General features: G+C 35.8%; 2 protein-coding genes across 2 annotated transcripts; one reads left to right on the forward strand and one right to left on the reverse strand.

Moving 5' to 3' along the window:
• Positions 1-12499: 12499 nt before the first annotated feature.
• On the reverse strand, positions 12500-12781 carry LOC133856712 (auxin-responsive protein SAUR32-like). The gene has a single exon (XM_062291767.1). It carries the CDS (start codon positions 12779-12781, stop codon positions 12500-12502), a length of 282 nt encoding a protein of 93 aa, XP_062147751.1.
• Positions 12782-20874: 8093 nt separating this feature from the next.
• LOC133856713 (uncharacterized) lies at positions 20875-21306 on the forward strand. Its single transcript, XM_062291768.1, has one exon. The coding sequence runs from the start codon at positions 20875-20877 to the stop codon at positions 21304-21306; it is 432 nt and encodes a 143-aa protein (XP_062147752.1).
• The last annotated feature ends 1081 nt before the right edge of the window (positions 21307-22387 follow it).

A 22387-nucleotide genomic window follows, 5' to 3' on the forward strand; every position in this document is an offset into this window, starting at 1 on the left:
GTTTCTAAAAATTCCAATAAAGAGCTTAAAAAGATTAAGCAAGAAAATGAGTCTTTAATCATTTAATTGTCTAAATCACATGCTTTGATTGACTCTTTTAAAGTCTGAGAATACCATGCTATTTAATACTATTGATGCACTTGAGAATAAATTAAAAGAATCTGAAAATCTCTTGAAAAAATTCTCTAGTGATAATTTAAAAAGCATGCTTTGTATTCATACAAATATTTCTTACAAGCCTGACTTAATTGTTGATGATTTGAGTGCTTCTACTTCATATGCTTCTAATTCTGAATTAGATTCTATTGTTATTAAGCCTGTGATAGTAGATACAACTTGTTTAGATAATTCTAAAAATTCTTGCTTAATTGATGGTGTGAAGCCTAAGTCTATGAAATTAGGAACATAAGGTAAGTTTGTTTTTACTTGTCATTATTGTGGGAAGATTGTTCATATTAGACCAAATTGTTATTTATTGAAATCCCATAGGCCTTGGAATAAGCAGGTTGCTCCTAAAAAAGGAAATATTGCAAAACCTTCTTCTAACAAATATGTCCCGTGCCATAGGAGACATTTATCTCAAGAAGGTAAGAATTTTGTTTTGTGTAAGAATGCTAAACTTAAAATTGCAGAGCCTATTAAGAAGCATTTCAGCAAACAAAGACAACATACTTGCCATCACTGTGGTGTCATAGGACACATCAGGCCACACTGTTATCAAATTCGGCATCAGAAGCCTCAGATCAAAAAGCAAGAGCCAAGGATAGGTAAGTCTAGCTCTAAACCTTCCAAGCCGCATCATGCTTCTCGGCAAAAGCAGCAATACCCTCAAAGGGGTTCTCCCTCATGTCGTCATAATGGCAAGAATGGCCACCCCAAAACCAAATACTTAGAGAGAAGCCTCACAAGCCCAAGGAAATTCAGATCTATGAAGGGCTTGTCTACATGATGGAGAATGTCCTAGTCAGTTCGGACAAATTGGACATGGCTTACAATCCTACCTCTCAGGTAAAGAAGGTATGGGTAAGGAAGGATGAGACCATTCACCCCTTGAGGGGGAGTGGACTCACCTAGTAGAGGTGCAGTCTCACCATGCCTAAGATTTTGGTTCCTAAATCCTAGTGCATGTCAGGTACGTTTGCATTGCATTATTTATCACGTCATATCTTATTCATGCCTTGCATTCTGTTTGGAGAACCATTTATTCTATCCCCATATTTTCTCTTGTTGTCTTGAGAAACTTCTGTAGATTTTTTTTTTTGGAATGACAGATAAAGCACGTTGGGCAGTTGTTTTTTTGTCTTGGTATTTCTAAACCTCTCTCCCTGAGGACAGCTTTGAATTTACCTCACATGCTAGGACTAGATATTGGTTCTTTTCCTCATAGCATGTCTTTGTTGTTTTTCTATCTTTTTTTTTTCAACATAAAAAAAAAAAAAAAAAAAAATTCGGGGAGAAGATACAAAATTTTTATTTTTTCTTTTGATAGCTTTTCAGATATTGCGTGTCTTTTTGCTTGATATCTCAGTTCATTGTGCATTGGTTAAATATGCTTATATATGATTGAGAGTTTATGCCTGATATCTACTAAGTTTTCTTGTACATCTTAAATAGTTACTTTTCTCATGCGATGAAAAAATTTGCATTATTCAAAGCTCCCCTAAGATATATTTTTTTACTCACTAATTTTGAGCTTCTGAAAATTTTGATGAGAGAGGTTTTTTTTTTGCTAAGATGGTCAAATTGACCAACTCGCTAGTTGAACTTAGAACCCATAAATTCTGGCATTCGTTCTAGGTTGCAGCACCAAGTAATTAAAAAGCATTTAAATTTCAGTAAGTATGGATAAATAAAAAGATCCACTGCTTATTGTGCTGTAAAATATGTTCTTGCATTCGTCCCTATAGAAGGAGTCAATGACCAAATCATTGCGGAAATAAACGGCTACTAACAGACTAAGTAAAAGAAAAGTGACGTATCTTAGGAGGAGTGTATCAGATGAGGGTGACTAGGCCTAGTAAAATAAGGTTTAACTTTTGACTGATTTAACTTTGAATATTTCTCTCATTTAGAAAATTCAGTTGTTTTTAATCATATCAGCAAACATCATACCTTATTGAGAAAGCTTTCACACACATACACACACACACACACGCATAACATGAGTTAAGTCATCTATTTAAAATTTCTATCTGCGGGGAAATTCATGCTCATTGATTACTTAACTCTCAATTATATGTTTGCATATTTTTTATTTGCTATTTGACTGTGTTATCAGCTTTAAATACATGCGAGTTTTGAAGCTAACATTGGAAAAATTTTATTATGTTTTTTTTCCTAAATTTTTTTTTTTTTTTGGTTAGCTATTTAGTGTGTTCATTTTTTGCTTAAACTACCCCTTGTTTTTATTTGATAAACAGTTTTTTTCTAGATTGTTTTTTTTTTGGGACAAATGTGATTTGTTTTCTCTGTTTGCTCTTTGTCCTTGTGAGACAAAAAGGGAGAGAAATTGTTTTGGGGCCGTAATCTTTTTTGTCCCGAAATGGCCAAAGGGGGAGTTTCTTAGATCTTGGTTTTGCAATATTCAAGGTTGCAGATCACGCATTCTATTGTTCATGGTATTGCATTTCATACATAAGTCTTTGTTTTTATTATAACCACTGTGTTTAGTCTTGCTTTGTCATTTCATGACAAAAAGGGGGAGAATGTGTGAATTACTCTGATGAAATACACTGATAGGGGGAGTATTTATTTTGATTGATCCACAGTATGCTAATGTGTTCAATGATCCATCTTTATGGCAATCTAAGGTTTGCTGCTTCAAATCTCTATGCGTTTAATTGTTTTGTTCATGTTTCAAAAAACAGGTTAGACTCAAAGATTGCCAGTTTATGTTGGGCCTTAATTGTTCTTAACTTGAGCTTCTTCTTATAATTAGTTTTGTCACCGAACTTCCAAAGGGGGAGTTTGTTGGTTTTTAATTATTGGCAAATTCGGTGTCAAAATTTAATTGGTTTATTCAAGAAAGGAAAGAGCCAAGTAAAAAAGAATATTGCAGAGCTTTCCTTAAGAAAAGAAAAGAACCAAGAAAGAAAGAATATTGCAGAATATTCTTTAAGAAAAGGAAAGAGCTGAGTGGAGAAAATATTGCAGAATATTAATCTATTAAGGAAAGATATGTGATGTGGAAAATATTCTACATATTCTGTTGTGTCTAATTGGTTCTTATTTTGTTGACAAAAAGATTCCATGTCAGAAATTTCCATAACAGGGACACTATAATTGAGAAGACTTTCAGATATTATTGCAGAATTAATTCCAAGATGGAAAGGGCTCAACAATGAAGTAATTTGCATAGTCTGGCATTGAAAATGCAATTTCTTGAAGAAGGAAAGCATCTGGAAGAATTTACAACTCAGCAAAAGTCGATTCCATAGTTGCCATTCGGACACCCTCTAGTGTCTAGGAGATTCTGACAAGCTCAGTGTTGCATCCATTTGGACGTTAGGGCAACACGTTTGGACGCTGTTCAGTATTCAAGAAGATTCCAGTTTTCCTTTGCAGACATGGATTGGGAAAGATAGCTTGATACCGTCTGGACGCTAGGGCAACACCATTCAGACGCTCTATGCCTCCGCCCGGACGCCGCCTAGAGAAATCCGAATCAGTAGCGATTTAGGTTTTCTAAGTCTATAAATAGAGGCCTCTAGGCATGTATTTTTTACAGAATTTGGTATTGAATTCTCTATAGCTTAGAGATGGTGTTTATGGAGATATTGTGAAGATCTGCTAGCTCTCTAACTATTGCCGGTGTGCTATTACTTTGTTCGTGTGAAGTCTAGCTTAGGGAGGACCCTAAGATAAAGGAATTCATTGAAGACCCCTTGAAGTAGGAGACTTGGTTGGGAGGCGTTTACGTTGGGTTACGTGTCAGAGTGCAAGATACGATCTTTGCCTAAGGATATGTGAATGTTACTGTCTTGTTACTAGCTTTGTCTTCTTAATAGTGGAATTCCTGGGTTTGGCTACCCCGGAGTGATTTTTCTCTTATTTGAGTTTTCACTTTGTTAACAAAATATCTGTTTCATTTAAATTCCACACTTATGATATTTTGTTACACATTGTTCATACACACACACACACACACTGTAAATTAAAAGTCTCTTTAGTTTTCATCCATATTTTTTTGAGAATTTATTTGCTTTTTATACTTTGTGTTGTGACCTAGAAAGAATGCTAGAATTTTTAGGTTCTAGGTTCAACTAGCAAGTCCGACGTGCTTTTTCTGTAATCCTCATGAATATCTGTAAAAAAATTTTCTAAAGAGAGCTAGAGAATAATGAGGATAGGGTTCCAAGTAAAGATACAAAGCATGAACAATATGTCAATGAATAAGATGCATTGGATAAATCAGACATGCTCTAGGATAGGAACCATGATCCTAGGCATGCCAAGTACTCACCTACCATTAGGTGAGTCCACTCCCCCTCAAAGGGTGAATGGCCTCATCATTCCTTACCCATACCTTACTTACCTTTGGCATAGGGCTGTGAGCCTTGTCCAATCTGTCCAACCTTGTTAGGACAGTCTTCATCATGTTTACTGATGAGTGCCAAATATTGTCTATTTGGACCCCTTAATTTGCATTAGTTAGACCTTTAGTTTTGTTATTTTCTAATATTTTTGGTTAGTTTTTGTATTTTGGTATTTTGCAGATCCTGGAGAGAAAACCGTAGTTTTAAAGTGAAAAAAAAAAAAAAAAAAAAAAAAAAAAAAATTTGCAAATTTTGGAAGTCAAAATCGGATTGGATTAAATTTCAAGTTCTGCACAAGTCATAATATTTTGATCATAACTTTCAGCTCAAGTATCGGATTGAAGTGAAATTAGGGGAGTTGGAAAGATAATTCAAAATACTACAAATCATTGTGAAATATAATTTTCCCAATTCGAATGTCTGCCACGTCATAAATGCCTCGCAATATAAGAGAGCAAATTTCCTTGTTCCTGTCGACTGCAGACACTCCAAACCCTAGCATTCTTTTATCTTATTAGGGCTTTTGAGGGGTAGAGGTGCCATTTTGAAAATATGGCCCTAAACCCTAGCGTTCTTTTCTCCTATTAGGGTTTAGAGGGGTAGAGGTGCCATTTTGTAAAAGATTGGTTTAACCTAATCTTCTGCTATAAATACCCCCTGCTAGGTACTACTTAGGGCATCAACTTTTCTCTTCAGAGCACTTGTCTTAGCTCTTTTCTTTTCTTTTGTAAGTTGTTACTCTTTCTTTTAATTTTAAGTTATTCAAATTTCAGTTGTTCTTCTTTCTTTTCATTTTTATTTATTGCTTACTTTTTATTTAATTTTCGTTCTTTCTTTCTTTGACGTTGTTATTTAATTTTCAATTGTTCTTCTTTCTTTCTCATCACTTATCTTTTGTTTATTGTTACTTCGTTTCCGTTCTTCCTTTCTTTCCCATTGTTTTAATTTTACTTTTTTTTTAAAAAAAACTTCTGTTCTTCTTTTTCTTCTTCGCTTTTATTATTTCATGATTTCATTTCACAAGTTGTTGGTGTTTTTAATCATGAGAGGCTAAAATCCTCAACTAAGGTTGAGGATGAAACCTCATCAATGATAACACCTATACTCTTGTTATGATATTCATAGATTCATTGTTCTTATATATATATATATATTCAAATTCCACGTCAATTTATTTTTTTAGATTGATGATCTTTATTTAATGTTTGTTGTAATTCAATCGATGGATACATTGATTGATTTCTTTGAGATTAAGATATCTATTGTGATTTCCGGATACAATAGATGATTTCAATTAAAAATGGATAATCGTTGTGATTTGTTTGAATTGATTTCTTCAAATGTTTTCATGTTTTGAATTTGACTATTGAGCCCATTGAATTGAATTTATGAATAAAATGCAAGAGTAGGGTGTTTGATTTGGTTTGGTGAATTCCGATACCTTAGTGTCTTTCTTTATAAATTGTTCTTATTTAGTTTTTTTTTGTTTATTATTTTGTTGACAAAAATTCCAAAATCTTTGGGTCTAGGTTAAAACAAGATTTATTTAAATAGAAAGTGATTTTCTTTTCTTCACATACACTTCCCTGCGGATTCGACCTCGCACTTGCACGTACTATGCTACATACGATTCGTGCGCTTGTGAGTTAAACAAATTTGCACATCATTTACAAGCCCTTCATAGATCTGATTTGACTTAGGCTTGCGAGGCTTCAACTTAAAGCATTCGGCCTTGGTGTGGCCAGTCTTGCCACAGTGACGGCATGAGGGACGACCCCTTTAAGGGTATTGCCACTTTGGCAGAGGAGCATGATGAGGCTTGGAAGGTTTAGAGCAAGACTTACCTGTCTTTGGCTTTTGCTTCTTGATTCGAGGCTTCTGAGAACGGATCTGAGGACAGTGTGGCCTAATGTGCTCATGCCACAATGATGGCAGGTTGGGACAAACCTTTGAGTAGATTGTCTCCTATGCGGAGGGACATATTTGGACATAGAAGGTTCTTCAACACCTTTTTCTTTCTTAGGAGCATCCTTCTTATTCCAAGGTCTCTGACAACAATTTTTTCTTATGAGACCAACAATCCCACAATGAGGACATGTAGGCAAGTTTCTTGTGTTGGAATGCTTTATGACTGGTATTGCAGGTTTAATGTTAGCATTCTCACAAGAAACAATAACAATTGTCTTACCTTTACCTTCACAAGCATTCTGAGGCTTTGCAACTTCAGGCTTCACACAATTATTTAAGCAAGATTTATCACAATTTTTCAAACAAGCTATGTTGGCTTTTACTTCATCAACTTTCACAAGCTTAATAAATAGATACTTTATTTCAGAATCAAAAGCATGTGAAGTAGAAGTACCCAAGTCATCTATAATCATATTAGGCTTGTTAGAAACGTCTTTTTGAACATAAAGCATACTTTTCAAATTGTCACTATAGAGTTTATTTAAGAGATCTTCAGATTCTTTCAATTTATCTTCAAGTGATTGAACAGTTTCAAAAAGCATGGCATATATTCTCAGATTTTAAAGAGTCAATTAAATCACGTGATTCAGACAATTGAATAACCAAAGACTATTTTTCTTGCTTAACTTTTTTAAGCTCTTTATCAAAAGTCATAAAAAGTTTACTTAATTTTATAAAATCTTTAGAGAGCTCATTATCAAAATCATCTTCAAATAACTGAGAAGAAATAAAATAAACTTTAGATAACTGGGAAGAATTCATATCAAAATGAGTCATGGATCTCACTTAGGAACTTAATCCAAACACAAGTGAACCCGCTTTGATACCAATTGAAAAATAAAGACTCATTTGTGTGTACGTGTGATCAACCAATAAACCGAAATATAAAATGCAGAAAGTAAAGAACACAGATATTTTGGTGATGAAGTGCAAACTCTTTGTACCAAAGAGAAAAACAATTCTAGGGCAGCCAAACCCAGGCAATCCACTATTCAGAAGAAAAAGGTAGCTAGAAAGCAATCGTACTCACACACCCCTGATACAGTAGTCCTACCCTTAATTCTGACAGGTACCTATACGTGAATGCCTCTCAACCAAACCTCATGTCTAGAGAGTTCTTCAATGGATTCCTTTAACTTAGAGCTTCTCTCTAAGTTAGACTTCAATAGATTGATCAAATCACACACTAAAAACTCTAAGAGAGCTAGCACATCTAACAGTTTCTACCTAAACACCCTCTCTTAGCACACATGAATTCAATATCGAATTCTTACAAATACACAACCTATGAGCCTCTTTAAATAGGCTACAGAAATCTTAATTCTACTCAAACTCGAATTTGCACAGGCGACGTCCGAACAGTAAGCAGCAATTCTTCATAAGCTTTTGAAGCGCGTCTGGATGGTTGTGCAGAACACCTCCACTGTTTGTAGCTACCACATTTGCGTCTTGACACTTGTGTGAACATGTGCTCTTTGTGGGTCGCGTCCTTGGGAGTCCCGACGGCAGTGCGAATACCAAGTCCCTGTGGTTTGCGTCTGATACGCTGTTCGGACAGGATGAAACACTGGCTAGTGTTCGGATGCTTCCTATGGATCGTCCGGATGGTCACAAGAAAAAATCGACTTTGACATCTGTAAAGTTGCCAGAATCTTCGTTGTCTCAAAATCTTTCATTTCTTGTGCAGTATATTGCAAATCTTGCCTTGTATAATTCTTTCCATTCTGGAATAAATATTCTGCAATAATATCTGAAATAGACTATGAATTACGGTGTCCCTAAAAGTCAGTGTCCAGAAAAGGAAGTATTTTTGTCTACTAGATGTAGCCAATAAAGCCAACAAATATAATATATGTTGTAATAAGAGAATCATGTCGTAGTTCAAATTCATATGGTCTACCTAGGATATTAACCCTTTCCCGGTAGAGTTGGCACTTTCCCGAGGGACCTGCAATACAATATCGGTGCCTCGAATATGTACGCTACCGTCCATCATTAGTAGCCTGAACGAGTCCAATCTCGAGTGGACCACGCTGCTAATAACGTCCGTAATAGTGACCCCCATTCAAGAATGGTGTGCCGGTCACCAAAAAAAAAAAAAAAATCATTGGATCCAAGGCCCATATTTTATAAACTTTTGACCATATAGAATAACCCGTATAGTAGTAAGCCTATGACCGTTTTTCTGCACAAGACGATGTACCAAGTCATATGATGTAATTTAGTCTTCATCGTATTTTACATGCATGCTTTCATAATTTCATAATTTCATTATCTTGCTATTAATCATACATTTTCACAAAATAGAGTTCACAGTAGTAAAATGACATTTGATGTGAGTTGTAAACATGCATTTTGATACACAAAATATTTGTGCTACGTGAAAAAGTAATAATAAGTATCCATGTGAATTTTCCTCACTTGTATCGCAAGGATCCTCCAAAAAGTATTTTTGAGGCTCCAAAACCTTGAAATCTGGAAAAAAAAAAAAAAAAAAAAAAAAAAAAAAAAAAAAAAAACCCTATCATCAGCCTTAAATTAAAGCTAAAACAAGTCTTAAGTCCTAAACAACTCAAAATAGGCTTTATATCCGTCTGGCGATCATTTGTCCAATGAATGATGAACGTTCGTCTTTGACATCGTTCGTTCGTCCAGTGAAGGAAGAACGTTAGGTGCTTGGGCAAAATCCCAAGGGATAGCTTGGTTTTTTTTTTTTTTTTTTTTTTTTCCGTTTTTCTTTCTTTATTATTATTATTATTATTATTTCTTTTTTAAATTTAAAGAATTTGGGGTAATTTGTAATTACCTTTTTTCCCATGAACTATTAGTCTCCGTATATGCCCCACAAACTGACACTCTCACTATCCGACCGCATTGAACTACTATTTACTTACCAAAACCCTCATTCCACAAGTCAACCTTGTTAAAACTTTGAAATGACACAAATACCCTAACTTGATAAACAAAATTTACAAATAATACCCTTAAAGTTAAACAAATTAAAAAAAAAAAAAAAAAAAAAAAAAAAAAAAGAGAAAAAAGAAAAAGAAAGGAAGTGGCTGCCTATCCCTTGGGGGCGGGGGGTGGCTCGCCACCAATCCCGGCCCATAGGGGTGGTCGCACGCCACCCCTTGCCTGATCTATTGTGGCTCGCCTGCCCATAGCAGGTTGGGGTGGTCGCGTGGCCATCGTAGAGCAGTTGGTGGCCTTCGAGCGACTCTTAGAGGTGGCGCCAACCACCTTTGGGGTTCCTCGCGTGGCACATCTAATCTATTGGGTGGCCGCTCAGCCCACCCCGCCTGTTCTCAGTTGGCCAACGAGCCACCTCAGATGGGGCTAAAGGGCCGCGCGGCCACCCCATAGGCCGGGGCCGACGCGCGAGCCATTCTAGAGGTGGCCGACACCACTTCTGGGGGTGGTTTGCAGGCCACCCCCTTCCCAAAGGGGGTGGCTGCCGGTCATTTTTTTACAAAAATAAAAAAAATAAAAAAAAAATAAAATAAAAAATTAAAATTTTAAGGTTTTATATATTTGAATTTTTAATATTTCATTTATTAAGAGTTACATGTGTCATCATTCTATTGGTGCTGACGTGACACATTAACGAAATTCGTCAAATGTTTTGACATAATTTGACTGCAGGGACAAAATTGTTATTTTGGCCTACCTTGAGGACCTTTGAATTATTTTTTAATTTTTTTTATACCATAGTGAACGATTTGTAATTTAGGCCAATCACATAGAATGATTTTGGATTTATCCATTTTTTTTTTTAGTTTAAGTTTTTTCTTAAAAAAATTATTATTATTATTATTATTTGTTTTTTATTTATTTTTTACTAGTATTTTTAAGTTTTTAATATTTATTTATTTTATTAAATTATTTTTTGAGGGTATGTCTATCTTTAAAAGAAACATATCATCTAAAAAGAGAATATTCCATTCGTGGGGGGAGAAGATAATTACCCCTTATAATTTTTTATAAAGGGTATTTTTGTCATTGAAAGACATTGAAATTTTTTGGTAATTTTGGGGGGATATTGACACAATTGATAGTTTGCGCCAGGGAGGTGGGACATTGACTATGGGTGGTAGTTTGAGGGGAGTATGTGTACTTTTCCCTAATAAAATTGTTTATGTAAGCTTTTGTTATATATATTTAGATTGCTCTTTTAAATTAAATGTTTATGAATATATATATAGTTTTATTAAATATTTTAATTGTATGAACTATATAATTGTAGTTATATGAGCTTATGGAGAATAGCAATGATTTCATTGAGATTCCATTTAGCAAATCTACCGATAGATGTTTGCTTAAGAAAAAAAATTTAAATTATTGTCCTAGTGAAAGAGACCAAATCCGAATATCATATCTACAAAAAGAACATTTTCAAATGATTTTTGTTGAATTGTTTATTTATCTGGTTGTTTACATTCTTTAATATTTTTAATTAATTTTAGTTCAATTTTATTTTTTAATTTTGTCCAATTGACCCAAATGGATCGCTAGCAATATATATAAAAAAGAATCTTAGAGATACATCGGAAAATGTCTCCAAAGCCAAGAAAAGTTGTTTAACTCCACGCTGTCTTAAGGAGAATCGTAATCTGTTTTAAGATTTGCAATTTTACTCAGTTTCATTAAGATCTATATAAATTTATTGTTCTCTTTCAGTAATATACAATTATAAAACAGTAATAATTACTAATTCTCTATATATACGAATGGATTAAAGAAGGTGAAGTATATATATATATATATATCATTATAGAATCGGCGTCAATAATATTTTAAAAATATGCTATTTCTAACTGCTAGAATTTAGAAGATTACAAACTAGAATAAAGGGAACCTATTTGTTAATTATCCAAAATAAAAGAGAACCTATTTAATTTTTTTTTTTTTTTTTTTAATTTGATAGAATTATTGTAGTATAATTGAAGGAAAAAGAAGGCACAAACGTCTAGAGAACAGACAGAACAAAATCATACAGAAGTAACTCGAGAGAAAATGTAACAGTAGGATTATCTGTTACTGAATTCTAGGGTATGCTTTGCTGAATTATAAATGGAAATGGAATGAAATGGAAAGAAATTGATGAATTGATGTGAGAATAGAAGAATAATAAAAGATCTATATAATTGATGAACGAAACTATATTGAATTTGGACAATTCGAGATGTCTAGTCTCTTAGAACATTTCGAAGTGCTCAAACTCCATTTCACATTAATTCACTAATCAGATGCCTTCTACAATTAAACTCTAAGCCTTATATACACATAGCCCACTAACACTAATGGTAATCCATCCCACTAACACTAATAGTCCTGTTACAGAAAAAGAAAGAAAATAAAAGAAATAGAACTAGTGCTTGGTGTTGGCAAAAGTAGGGATTTACATGAATAAACTTATAATGGCCACAGCAGACCACACTTGATCTTGTCCATTTGTGTGTGTGTGTGTGTGGGGTGGCTCAGACTCATGGTAATTAATACCACCTAGCTAGCCTCGATCTTTCCTTTTCTTCTTTTCTTTTTCGGTGCCAGATATATCACCAGCAACACATGCATGCACCAACCATACGTCAATCCCTTGTTGAAGAAAGAAAGAGGATATATAATCTCATATATATATATATATAACAATTGGGTAACAAAACCTTTTCTTTTTTTTTAATTTTATTTTTCTGTACTCCTCCCCCGCTTTGGATATTGATGGATCCCAACATAAAAACCAGAGAGAGAGAGAGAGAGAGAGAGAGAGGACAACAATTTTTGATCATGCGTAAAATCTATTTCTTGATTTCCCTTTGGCATTACAAAACAGCTTAATTCCCAGATGATTAAGTTAGAAAGGAAAAATAAAAATACAGCGACAAGCACCACTAATAAACTGAATGCCTGTCTAGCTAGCTAAGTTTATTTTTTATTTTCCCCTTTATGGTTCTTTGCCCCAAAAAAGGAAAACATGGGTGTGATATCTACGTAGATGATCAACAAGAGTGGAAGGACAAAGCACCAGGATGATGGTTGGACTCTTTCTCAATCCGCCATCGGAGATGGAGAAAATCGTCCACCGAGCATGGCAGCCTAAGAGGGCCGGTGGTGTGGTAGCCATAAACCTCGTGAGCTTTTTCCAAAAGCCTCTTGAACAAAGGATGGTAGAGAAAGGATATGGGAATCACAAAACGCTGGCACTCGCCGTCTTCGTCCTCCGACCCCACTTGAACTGCGAGCCATCCTTTCTTCACCTTCATCTTCTTGTCCTCCTGCATCTCTTTCTTGATTATGGTTAAGGCTAATAATCTAGCTAGCTAGGGCTTAATTTGGAAGAGTTTGGGATCGATGTAGATGTTCAGTTGCTACTAGCTTGCTTGTGTGGGAATGTCTAGGGAATGAAGGGGTTATATATATATATATATATATAAATAAATAAGACCAGATTCCAAAAGGAGAGGTGGGTACTTGGAATATTTGTTCTATTTAATTTAGGATATTAAGTGTACGTTTGTGTGTCTGTAATTCGTCCTTAATTACGGAATCATGTTGTGGCTTTTACGGAGGTCTCTTTCTCTTTTCTATTACATGATTATGATTCCTTACTGTGCCCACCCCCTTTACTGTACGGGATACAATGTCTGCGTGATCCAAGGGATGCTCGGATCATGCTCCAAAAGCCCCATGTTGTGCCCTTTGCAATTAGGATTCCAACCGAAAAAGGTTTTGACCTTATCAAATTAAGGATGAGACCACAGCGATAAATTTAAGTAATAGAAAATTTCAATTAAGTTTTGGAAATGTGATTGTATATGGCAGTAAAAGGAAAAAAAAAAAAAATAAATAAATAAAAAAAAAATAAAAAAAAATAAAAAAAAATCTTATTACTAATATATTTGAATAAAAACTGTTGTGCAAAAGACCATAATTATGGTAAATAAGATAAGAGCAATAACACCACAATTTATGTGATTTTCTCAATGTGAGGTACGTCAACAGATAGAGCTAGACGATCAAGAAGAAATTCACTATGCAAAGATAGAGTACAAAATTGTGAAGAGAATAGATCACTCTGAACCCATCGCCTCAACAAACCCGAATTCACTATCAAACAAAAGAGATTATTGTTTAACAACATTCCTAATAACAATAAAATTAAAACAACTACAATACTAGCATAGTTAGAAATCAGGAAAGGTGGAATACGTTAGGTCTAATTTTTAATTAGGATTTACATTCTAGTTTATGGCTGATATAGTTAAGTTTTATCGATCCAGATGTGTGATAATACCAATTAGTCTTTCTAGCAGCAATATCGAGGTAAGTGGAATCCTTAAATCCTTCAAAATATAATTTCATCACATGATTTTAATATAAAAGCTCTTTATTTCTTTATGTAAATTGCTTACGTTATGTTATTCTTATGCCTACATCAAATAATTGTGCTTACATGAAATGTTTTTATAAGAGAATTTTAAATGCCTAAAAAATTATTTATGTTACTCAATTTGGTATGGGTACAACATTCAACCTTCATGGAAGTTTTTAAATGAAAGGTGATCTATTTTAACGAAATTATACTTTTCGAAACTTTCCAAAAGTTTTATTTAAGGTAAGGATTTTAGTTATGGAAAGTTTTAAATAAGGAAAGTTATAGTGATGTGAAAACCCTTCCACACGTAGTCCTAACAAGTTTCATGGGAAGTAAAAAAATGAGAAAGAATTTATTATGACAAGGGCACGTGTGTGGAGGAGGTTAATTTGGCCACAAAGAATTTATATATATATATGAGATTTAAACAATAAGTGTTTTACAGAAAATGAATTTAACTCAACCGTTTTATGATTGAGGATCTTCTTATTGACCATTTCTCCCTCACCCTTACTATGTTTTGTTTTCAAGTTATGAGCAAGGGGGATTAGGTGGCCGGAATGGGTGCTTAGGATAACAATAGTCATTTCAGGAAATTCACTATAATAAATGCACTAGCACAAAAATTATACTCTTTGGGTTTCATTTATGTTGTTGGACATAAATGTTGTTTTAAGGGAATCATTTCCGCATTTATTGAGTTTTTGAAATAACATTATTTTCCTTTTTATGCAAACAATTCAGCATGTTAGTTAATTACTCTAGCAAAAACCTTATGATTTTTTGCACCTCTAAGTAAATAAATTGGAAAAACTAGCCCTAATGGTCTGGCGGCGTTACAATTTTGGTATCACAACAAAGTTTATAAGGTTCTGTAAACTCTTAGGAGCTAGAGCATTAGGTTAGACTTAGTAGGGAAATGAGAAGTCACATTCCGTCCTAGTATAGTCAATCTTTTATGTCTTATGTGTAGTACAAAGGAAATATTCCCTAGATTGGTTCTAACAATATAACGTCAATTCTAGAGATGGCAACTCAAACTCACAACCAAGGGAACCACCCCGAGAATGCGAATGACAGAACTATGGGAAACCAGGCACCAAACAAAAACCTGAGGCTTTGACCGCGTTTGCTGCTCAACTATTGGACCTTTTGAAGATGGGCACTAACGCCAATCGAGGCGTGAGACTAAATGGAGAAGAGCAACGTGACTGCAACTTTGAGTGGTTCAATAAGCAACACCACCCCGATTTTTGAAGGACAACCTAAAGTAGTGGTTGTGGAGAATTGGGTCTTGCACATGGAAAATCTTAGGGAAGTCATGTGTTGTACGAACAACCAAATGATTCGCTATGCCACTTTCAAGCTAACCACTAAGGTAGAACGCTAGTGGATAGCCAAGAAAGAACACTTACAACAGTGACTAGGTGAAGGTGTACCCATGACTTCGGAAGAATTTCAAGGATGCATTTTTGTAGCATTTATTTTCCTAGTCAATTTGACAGGCTAAGGCACAAGAGTTTACCGACCTGGTGTAGGGATCACTAACAATGGAGCAATACACTATAAAATTTGTAGAACTCCCACAGTTCGCAACATACTTAGTAACCACAAAAGATCTGAAGGCAATGAAGTTCAAAAGGGGTTTGCAACCAAGAATTGTGAATCAAGTGGTGGCTTCGAGATTTGTAACCTAATGGACCTTGTCAGCAAAGCATCAATGATTGAGCGGACATTGAAGATCAATGCAGAGTATTTCAACCAAAAGAAAAGAAATGCCCCACAAGGGAGTGGGATTGAGGACACTCTCACAACCCCAACAAGAGAAGATTCAACCCACTCGCAAGAAGAAACAACACTCCTCAATAGCCCAATCTGCAGGGAGGGAGTGGACAACGTCCTATGTGTCAAAATTGTGGAAAGATGCATTTTAGGAATTGTCGTGTTGGAAAACCTGTTTGTTATAGATGTGGTAAACTAGGAAATTTTTCTAAGGATTGTAGATCCCTCGCCAATAACTCAACTAGTTACAACCGCTCAAAGGGACAACAGAATTCTGCGCCAGCACGTGTGAACGCATTGACGCTAGCAGATACCGGGGCGTTGAACGAAGTGTTGACAGATAAACTTTTGATTGCATCTGGCAAGGTTATTGTGCTTTTCTTCGACTCAAGGGCGATACATTCTTTTGTGTCATTCTTTTACTAGGAATTGTGGTTTGGAGTTTGAATGATTGGATGTGGACCTAGAAGTAGCTACTCATGTAGGAAAAATAGTAGTATGTACCTCTGTAATTAAGAGTTGCCCTATTTCTTTGTAGTATCATGTCATGCCAGCAAATCTTGTTGTTTTCGAGATGGGCAAGTTTGATGTGATCCTAGGCATGGATTGGTTGGCGATGTATCATGCTTGTGTGGACTGCTTTCGCAAGGAAGTGGTGTTCTAGCCATTAGGGGCAGCAGAATTCAAATTTTATGGGGATCGAGGTACCAATCTTCCCAAGTTGGTATCAACAATGTAGGCAACTCAGTTATTAAAGCAGGGATGTTTAGGGTTTTTGGCTTGTGTGACGAAAGAGACATTGAAAGAAAAAATTGATGAGATACCTATCGTGCGAGATATTGCGGATGTATTTTCGGAAAAACTACTTGGATTACCTCATGACAGGGAGATCTAATTCACCATACACCTATTACTAGGCAAGGATCCTATATCAAAGGCTTCCTACCGAATGGCTCTGCTTGAACTTAAAGAGCTAAAGGAGCAGCTGCAAGAACACCCAGACAGATGATTTATCCATCCAAGTGTATCTCCTTAGGGAGCGCGAATTATATTTGTGAAGAAGAAGGATGGATTGATGAGGTTGTGTATTGATTGTAGGGAACTGAATGAGGAAACTGTAATAAATAAGTACCCGCTACTAAGAATTGATGACCTTTTTTATCAACTCCACAGTTCTCAAGTGTTTTCTATGATTGATCTATGGTCCAGTTACTATCAATTCAAAATAAAGGAAGAAGATATCCAGCGTTTAGAACGCAATACGGGCGCTAGAAGTTCTTGGAAATGCTTTTCGAGTTAACCAGCGCCTAGCCGCGTTCATGGATATGATGAATCGAGTCTTTCGAGACTTCGCTGATCTAAGTGTGGTGGTATTTATTGACGACATATTGATTTCTTCGAAGAGCTAGGAGGAACACGAGGAGCATCTATGTACTGTGTTGAGTACCTTCAGGAAGCATAAATGTTTTGCAAAATTTAAGAAGTGTAAGTTTTGGTTGGAAAAAGGTTGCATTTTTAAGGTACATCATAACAAAAGAAGGAATTTTAGTGGACCCCAGTAAGGTGGAGGCGGTAATAAATTGGATAAGAACGATGAACGTCCATTAGATACGAAGTTTCTTGGGTCTCGTAAGTTATTACAGAAGGTTTATCAAAGGGTTTTCCAAGCTAGCTTCACACTTAACTAAACTAACCAAGAAGAATGAGGAATTTCTTCAGTCTAACGAATGCGAAGGAAGTTTTCAAGAATTGAAACACCGTTTGGTCACAGCTCTCGTCCTTACACTTCCATCAGCTACTAGTGGTTTTGCGATTTATAGAGATGCCTCTCACAAAGGTTTGGGAAAGTGATCACATACGCCTGTAGGCAATTGAAATTGCATGAACGTAACTATCTGACCCATGATCTCGAACTCGCTGTTGTGGTCTTTGCTCTGAATATTTGGCGACATTATCGTTGTGGGGAGCATTGGGAAATTTAAACGGACCATAAGAGTCTAAAATATTTCGTTACTCAAAAGGAACTTAATATGCATCAAAGACGATGGTTAGAACTTCTTAATGATTACGACTCAATTATCACCCAAGGAAAGGAAACGTGGTGCCCAACGCCCTCAGCAAAAAGATCACAGCAAGTGGATTGGCAGCGATGTTCACCAATCGGAAGGAATTACTCCTTGATATGGACCGAGCAGGCATTGAATTGGCAATGGAGGAAATCTAGTCCTACCTTCATAAGTTAACCTTTGGAACCAACTTTACTTGAACAAATTAGAGTTACCCAGCTAGCAGACGCTGAATTAATTAGGATCCAGGAAGAAGTTGATAAAGGTGGATAGCATGATTTTTGTATTTTTGAAGATGGAACGTGAAGTACCGAAGCCGCCTAAGTGTACCTAATGAGGACAATCTGAAGAGGGTAATTTTGATAGAAGCTCACCAATCATTGTATACCATACATTCGGGTAGCACCAAGATGTATTAGGAACTTATGGGAGCACTACCAGTGGAACGGTATGAAGAAAGAAGTAGCACAATTTGTCGGACGTTGCCTCACTTGCCAACAGGGATGCTTCTGCCATTAACTATTCTGGAATGGAAGTGGGAACACATAAAAATGGATTTCGTCACAAGTTTATCGAAGACAGTGATCGGGCTGGATGCAGTTTAGGTAGTAGTGTAATACCCCAAACATTATTTAGGGATAAGTAAGCCTTACTTAGTGTCAATAAAGGTTTAGCGTTGGATATGAGATAAATTTTGATTTTTATGTCCAAAATCGAACGTTCTACTAGGGTTACCAAATCTTCGATCCCATGATACACCAAAATTTTGGATACTCAGTCAATGAATATTCAATGACCTGACAAAAGTTATTTTTCAAGCATCACCTTTGTGTCGAAAGGGACCACCAAAATTTCGACATGACCCAAAACCGCTGGGTAATATAGTACATCGAACGTCCGACTAAAGTGACTGAATGTTCGATGATATGCTGAAGTGTGTAATAACCATCTCATTCTTATCTACATGCGACCTAGCTTTATAAATACCTACCCCTTCACACTTCAACCCACTTACATGCATTTTTGCTCATAGTATCCCTTCTGTGTGTGTAAGAAGTGTTTTGGAGGAGGAATTAGCTATTTTCACACTAAGAAGGTAATCTTCTTGACCTTGTTCATTTTTTGTAGAAATATCATATTACTTGCTTATTGTTTAGGCCTTGTCTGTAGATAGTTATACCTCTTTGCTTAGTTTTGAACTTAAAAATAGTTTAGCACTGGTTTAGTGTCATGTCGATAATTTAACCTACAAATGCTGCATGAAGGTGTTATTGAGGTTTAGGACTTTCTTACGGACCATATTGAGGTCTTATGATTTGCTTAGAGGTATTTTGGTGTCTTTTAGGTAAGAAAATGAGATTCTTCCCCAGAATAAAACTTACGACCTTACATTGGATGAATGTTTGGCCTATTTGTACGAACATTTGACCCTCGTGCAGAATGTCTATTTTAAGCTTTTAAGATTACAATTTTGGTCTAGAACTAATACTGGGTATTTTCTCAGATTTCAAGGAACCTCTCGAGGTTTTATGGAAGCATCCAACAACTCAAATGAGTAAAAACTCACATGGATACTTATTATTTTTCTCGCATAGCATGATTATTTTGTGTACTAAAACAGACATATTTATAACTCATATGAAATATATTTTTTATTACTGTGAACTCTATTTTTGGAAAAAATGAGTAATTAATGACAAGATAATGAAAATGCTCAGTTTATGAAAAACAAGCATGTTAAAGACGATGAATATATTATTGGATCGTATGGCATGGTACACTGGTACGTACGCGATAATGACCATAGGCTTACTATTATACAAGTTGTTCTCTATGGTCAAAGGTTTGTTGTTATGGTTGACCTTGGATCAAATGGTTCTTCTTACCTGCGCTATCATGCTTGAGTAGTGGTCATTATAGACGGATATCATGAGCAGCATGGGCCAACCATGGTTGGACTCAGTCGGGCTGCTAATGATGAATGGTAACGTACAATATTCGGGGCATTAGTGTTGTATTACAGATCAACACCATGACCATTTGTGAAATGAGGAATTATAAATGTAAATTGCTGCTTGTGATTTCTATCTTAAACATCTGAATTCACTTCATGATAACAAGTGCAATATGTGTATTATTGCTCACTAATTCATGGACTTACGCTTGTATCATTTTTACCTATTAAACATGTGTTGTTGTATAGCTAGTTATTTAGATGTCGATGCCAGAGAGGAGGATGGTTCGTTTGGAGGATGTGATCCGTGTGATTTTTCAAGAATTGGATCTGGTTCGACTTAAGACAATGTGGGATGAGGATGGGAAACCAGGATAGCATAATTGAGATTATCTATGCACTCTATCTTATCAAGATTAGGCCATGACTCTTTTGATGTTATTTACATGACTACTTGTATTAAGTTGTAATATTTAAGTGATTTAGGTGACTGGTCTTTTGACCTTGACATTTGGTGGTTATCTATATTATGTTGCTTTTGTATTGCTGTGATTGTTCATGATCTGATTGTGGGCTTTAAAATGCTATCTTTACTGTTAAGTGAAAGCCTTCTGCTGCACTCTCTTCGGAGAGGATGAAATTCATGTGGTCTTATTCTTCCTCGAGTAAGACTGAGAGATGAACCATGAGGTTAACTACCAGTTAGTTAATTTTATTGGGGCATTACAAGTAGTGGATTGTTTAATGAAGTCGGCACACTTCTTACCCAATAAAACAACTTATGATATAGGTCATTTGGCAAAGGAGTACGTGGATGAGATTGTATGGTTACACAGTGTACCAATGTCCATCATCTCGAATCGTGACCCACGTTTTACCTCATGATTTAGGAAGAGGCTATGGGTTGCAATGGGGACGAAGCTAAACTTTAGTAAGGCATTCCACCCTCCGAAAGATGGACAATCAGAAAGAACAATCCACATATTAGAAGACATGTTAAGAACATGCATCCTAGACTTTAAAGGTAGCTGGATTCACTATATCACTATGATTGAATTCACCTACAACAATAGTTACTAGGCAAGCATCAGGATGGCACCGTACGAAGCCCTGTATGGAAAGAAGTGTCAATCACTACTCTATTGGGATGAGGTTAGAGAGCGACACCTAACATGACCAAAATTAATTCAAGAAACCATGGAGAAGATCACTCTAATGCGAAAAAGACTTATCGAGGTTCAGAATCGACAGAAGGGATACACAGATCATAGAAGCAGAGATATGGAGTTTGTAGAAAGAGATAAGTTGTTTCTGAAAGTTGCACCAGTGAAAGGAGTGACCCATTTTGGGAAGCAAGTTAAATTGAACCCTCAATACATTGTCCCTTATGAAATCTTAGAGCGAGTAGCTTCATTAGCATATCTCGTAGCACTTCCGCCACATCTATCTGGGATCCACAATGTTTTTCACATGTCAGCATTACAAAAGTATGTCATCAACTCTTCACATGTGTTGGAGGTCGAATCTATTACATTCCTCAAGATTCTGTCATACAAGGAGGTACCCGTAAGAATTGTTGATAAGAAGGAGAATGAATTACACATATACAAATCCCAATGGTCAAAGTAGGTGGAATAATCATCAATCACCAGCTGAAGCTTCATGGGGGTTAGAGGAGGACATGCGAGCAAACTACCCCCACATTTTTTAGTGATGAAATTTTAATAATTATAAAAAAAGGGATATTTAATAAAATAAATGCATGCGCTATTTTTTGTCATATGTAAGTTTCTTTTTCCTCTATATATATATTCTCGAGACCAGTATGGCAGACAGGCACCACCCAGAAGATGCTCAAAACCCTAACGGGCGGTTGCTTAGTTTTGTAAGTTGGGTGTGTCGAGAGGGATATGAGATCCTCCATTTGTGCCCTTTTAGGGTGAGAACTCCCAATGTTATCTGCTGGAGGGGAGATCGTGGTTAGGTTTTGCCGGAAAGGGCTCCAGAGAGAGTAACCATTCCCAAGAGAGTGGATGAGTCTAGGAGGAAGGCACCACGGAGTCGCCGCCGTCGATTGCGAGAATTGCCGAAAGACATGGAGTTCTTACGTTGATTGCATGAATTATCATCTTGGTCAAATTATTATGAGTTATTTAGTTCAACCTTTTGGTAGTTTGGACCATAGGTTGGCTTTCGTGAAGGATCTTAGCAATTCCGAGGAAGAAATTCTTATAAGGGGGAGGATTGTAACAATCCCGATATTCATTAAAGAAAGTTTATGTAACTTTAGTATTCATGGAGAATTATTTTTGGAAGAGAACAAATTTTTAATTCACATTAAATCTTTCAAAATATTGGTCAATGAATAATTAAGTGACAAAGGATAATTGAAGTTACATTTAGGGAATTATTTTAAAATACGGTCTCAAAATTTAATACTTTCCCCAACTCCATAAGCATACATTTTTTTTTTTTAATGTTTCTAGCATTCACGAAATTGTCTCCACCTATTATTATTTTATTTTCTTTCTTTTCTCAAAATCCACCTCATTATCTCTAAACCCTAGAAGTAAAGATGTGAGAATAAGACAAAAGCCTAGCCTCCCACACATGACACAATTGTTCGCTATACCACACTCTCTCCCCTTGTTCTTCCCACCACCCAAATAAATAGGAATAAGACAGAACCCTAGCCCCACTTTTTCACCAT

The sequence above is a fragment of the Alnus glutinosa genome, chromosome 14 (genome assembly GCF_958979055.1).
Source record: "Alnus glutinosa chromosome 14, dhAlnGlut1.1, whole genome shotgun sequence".
NCBI lineage: Eukaryota > Viridiplantae > Streptophyta > Magnoliopsida > Fagales > Betulaceae > Alnus > Alnus glutinosa.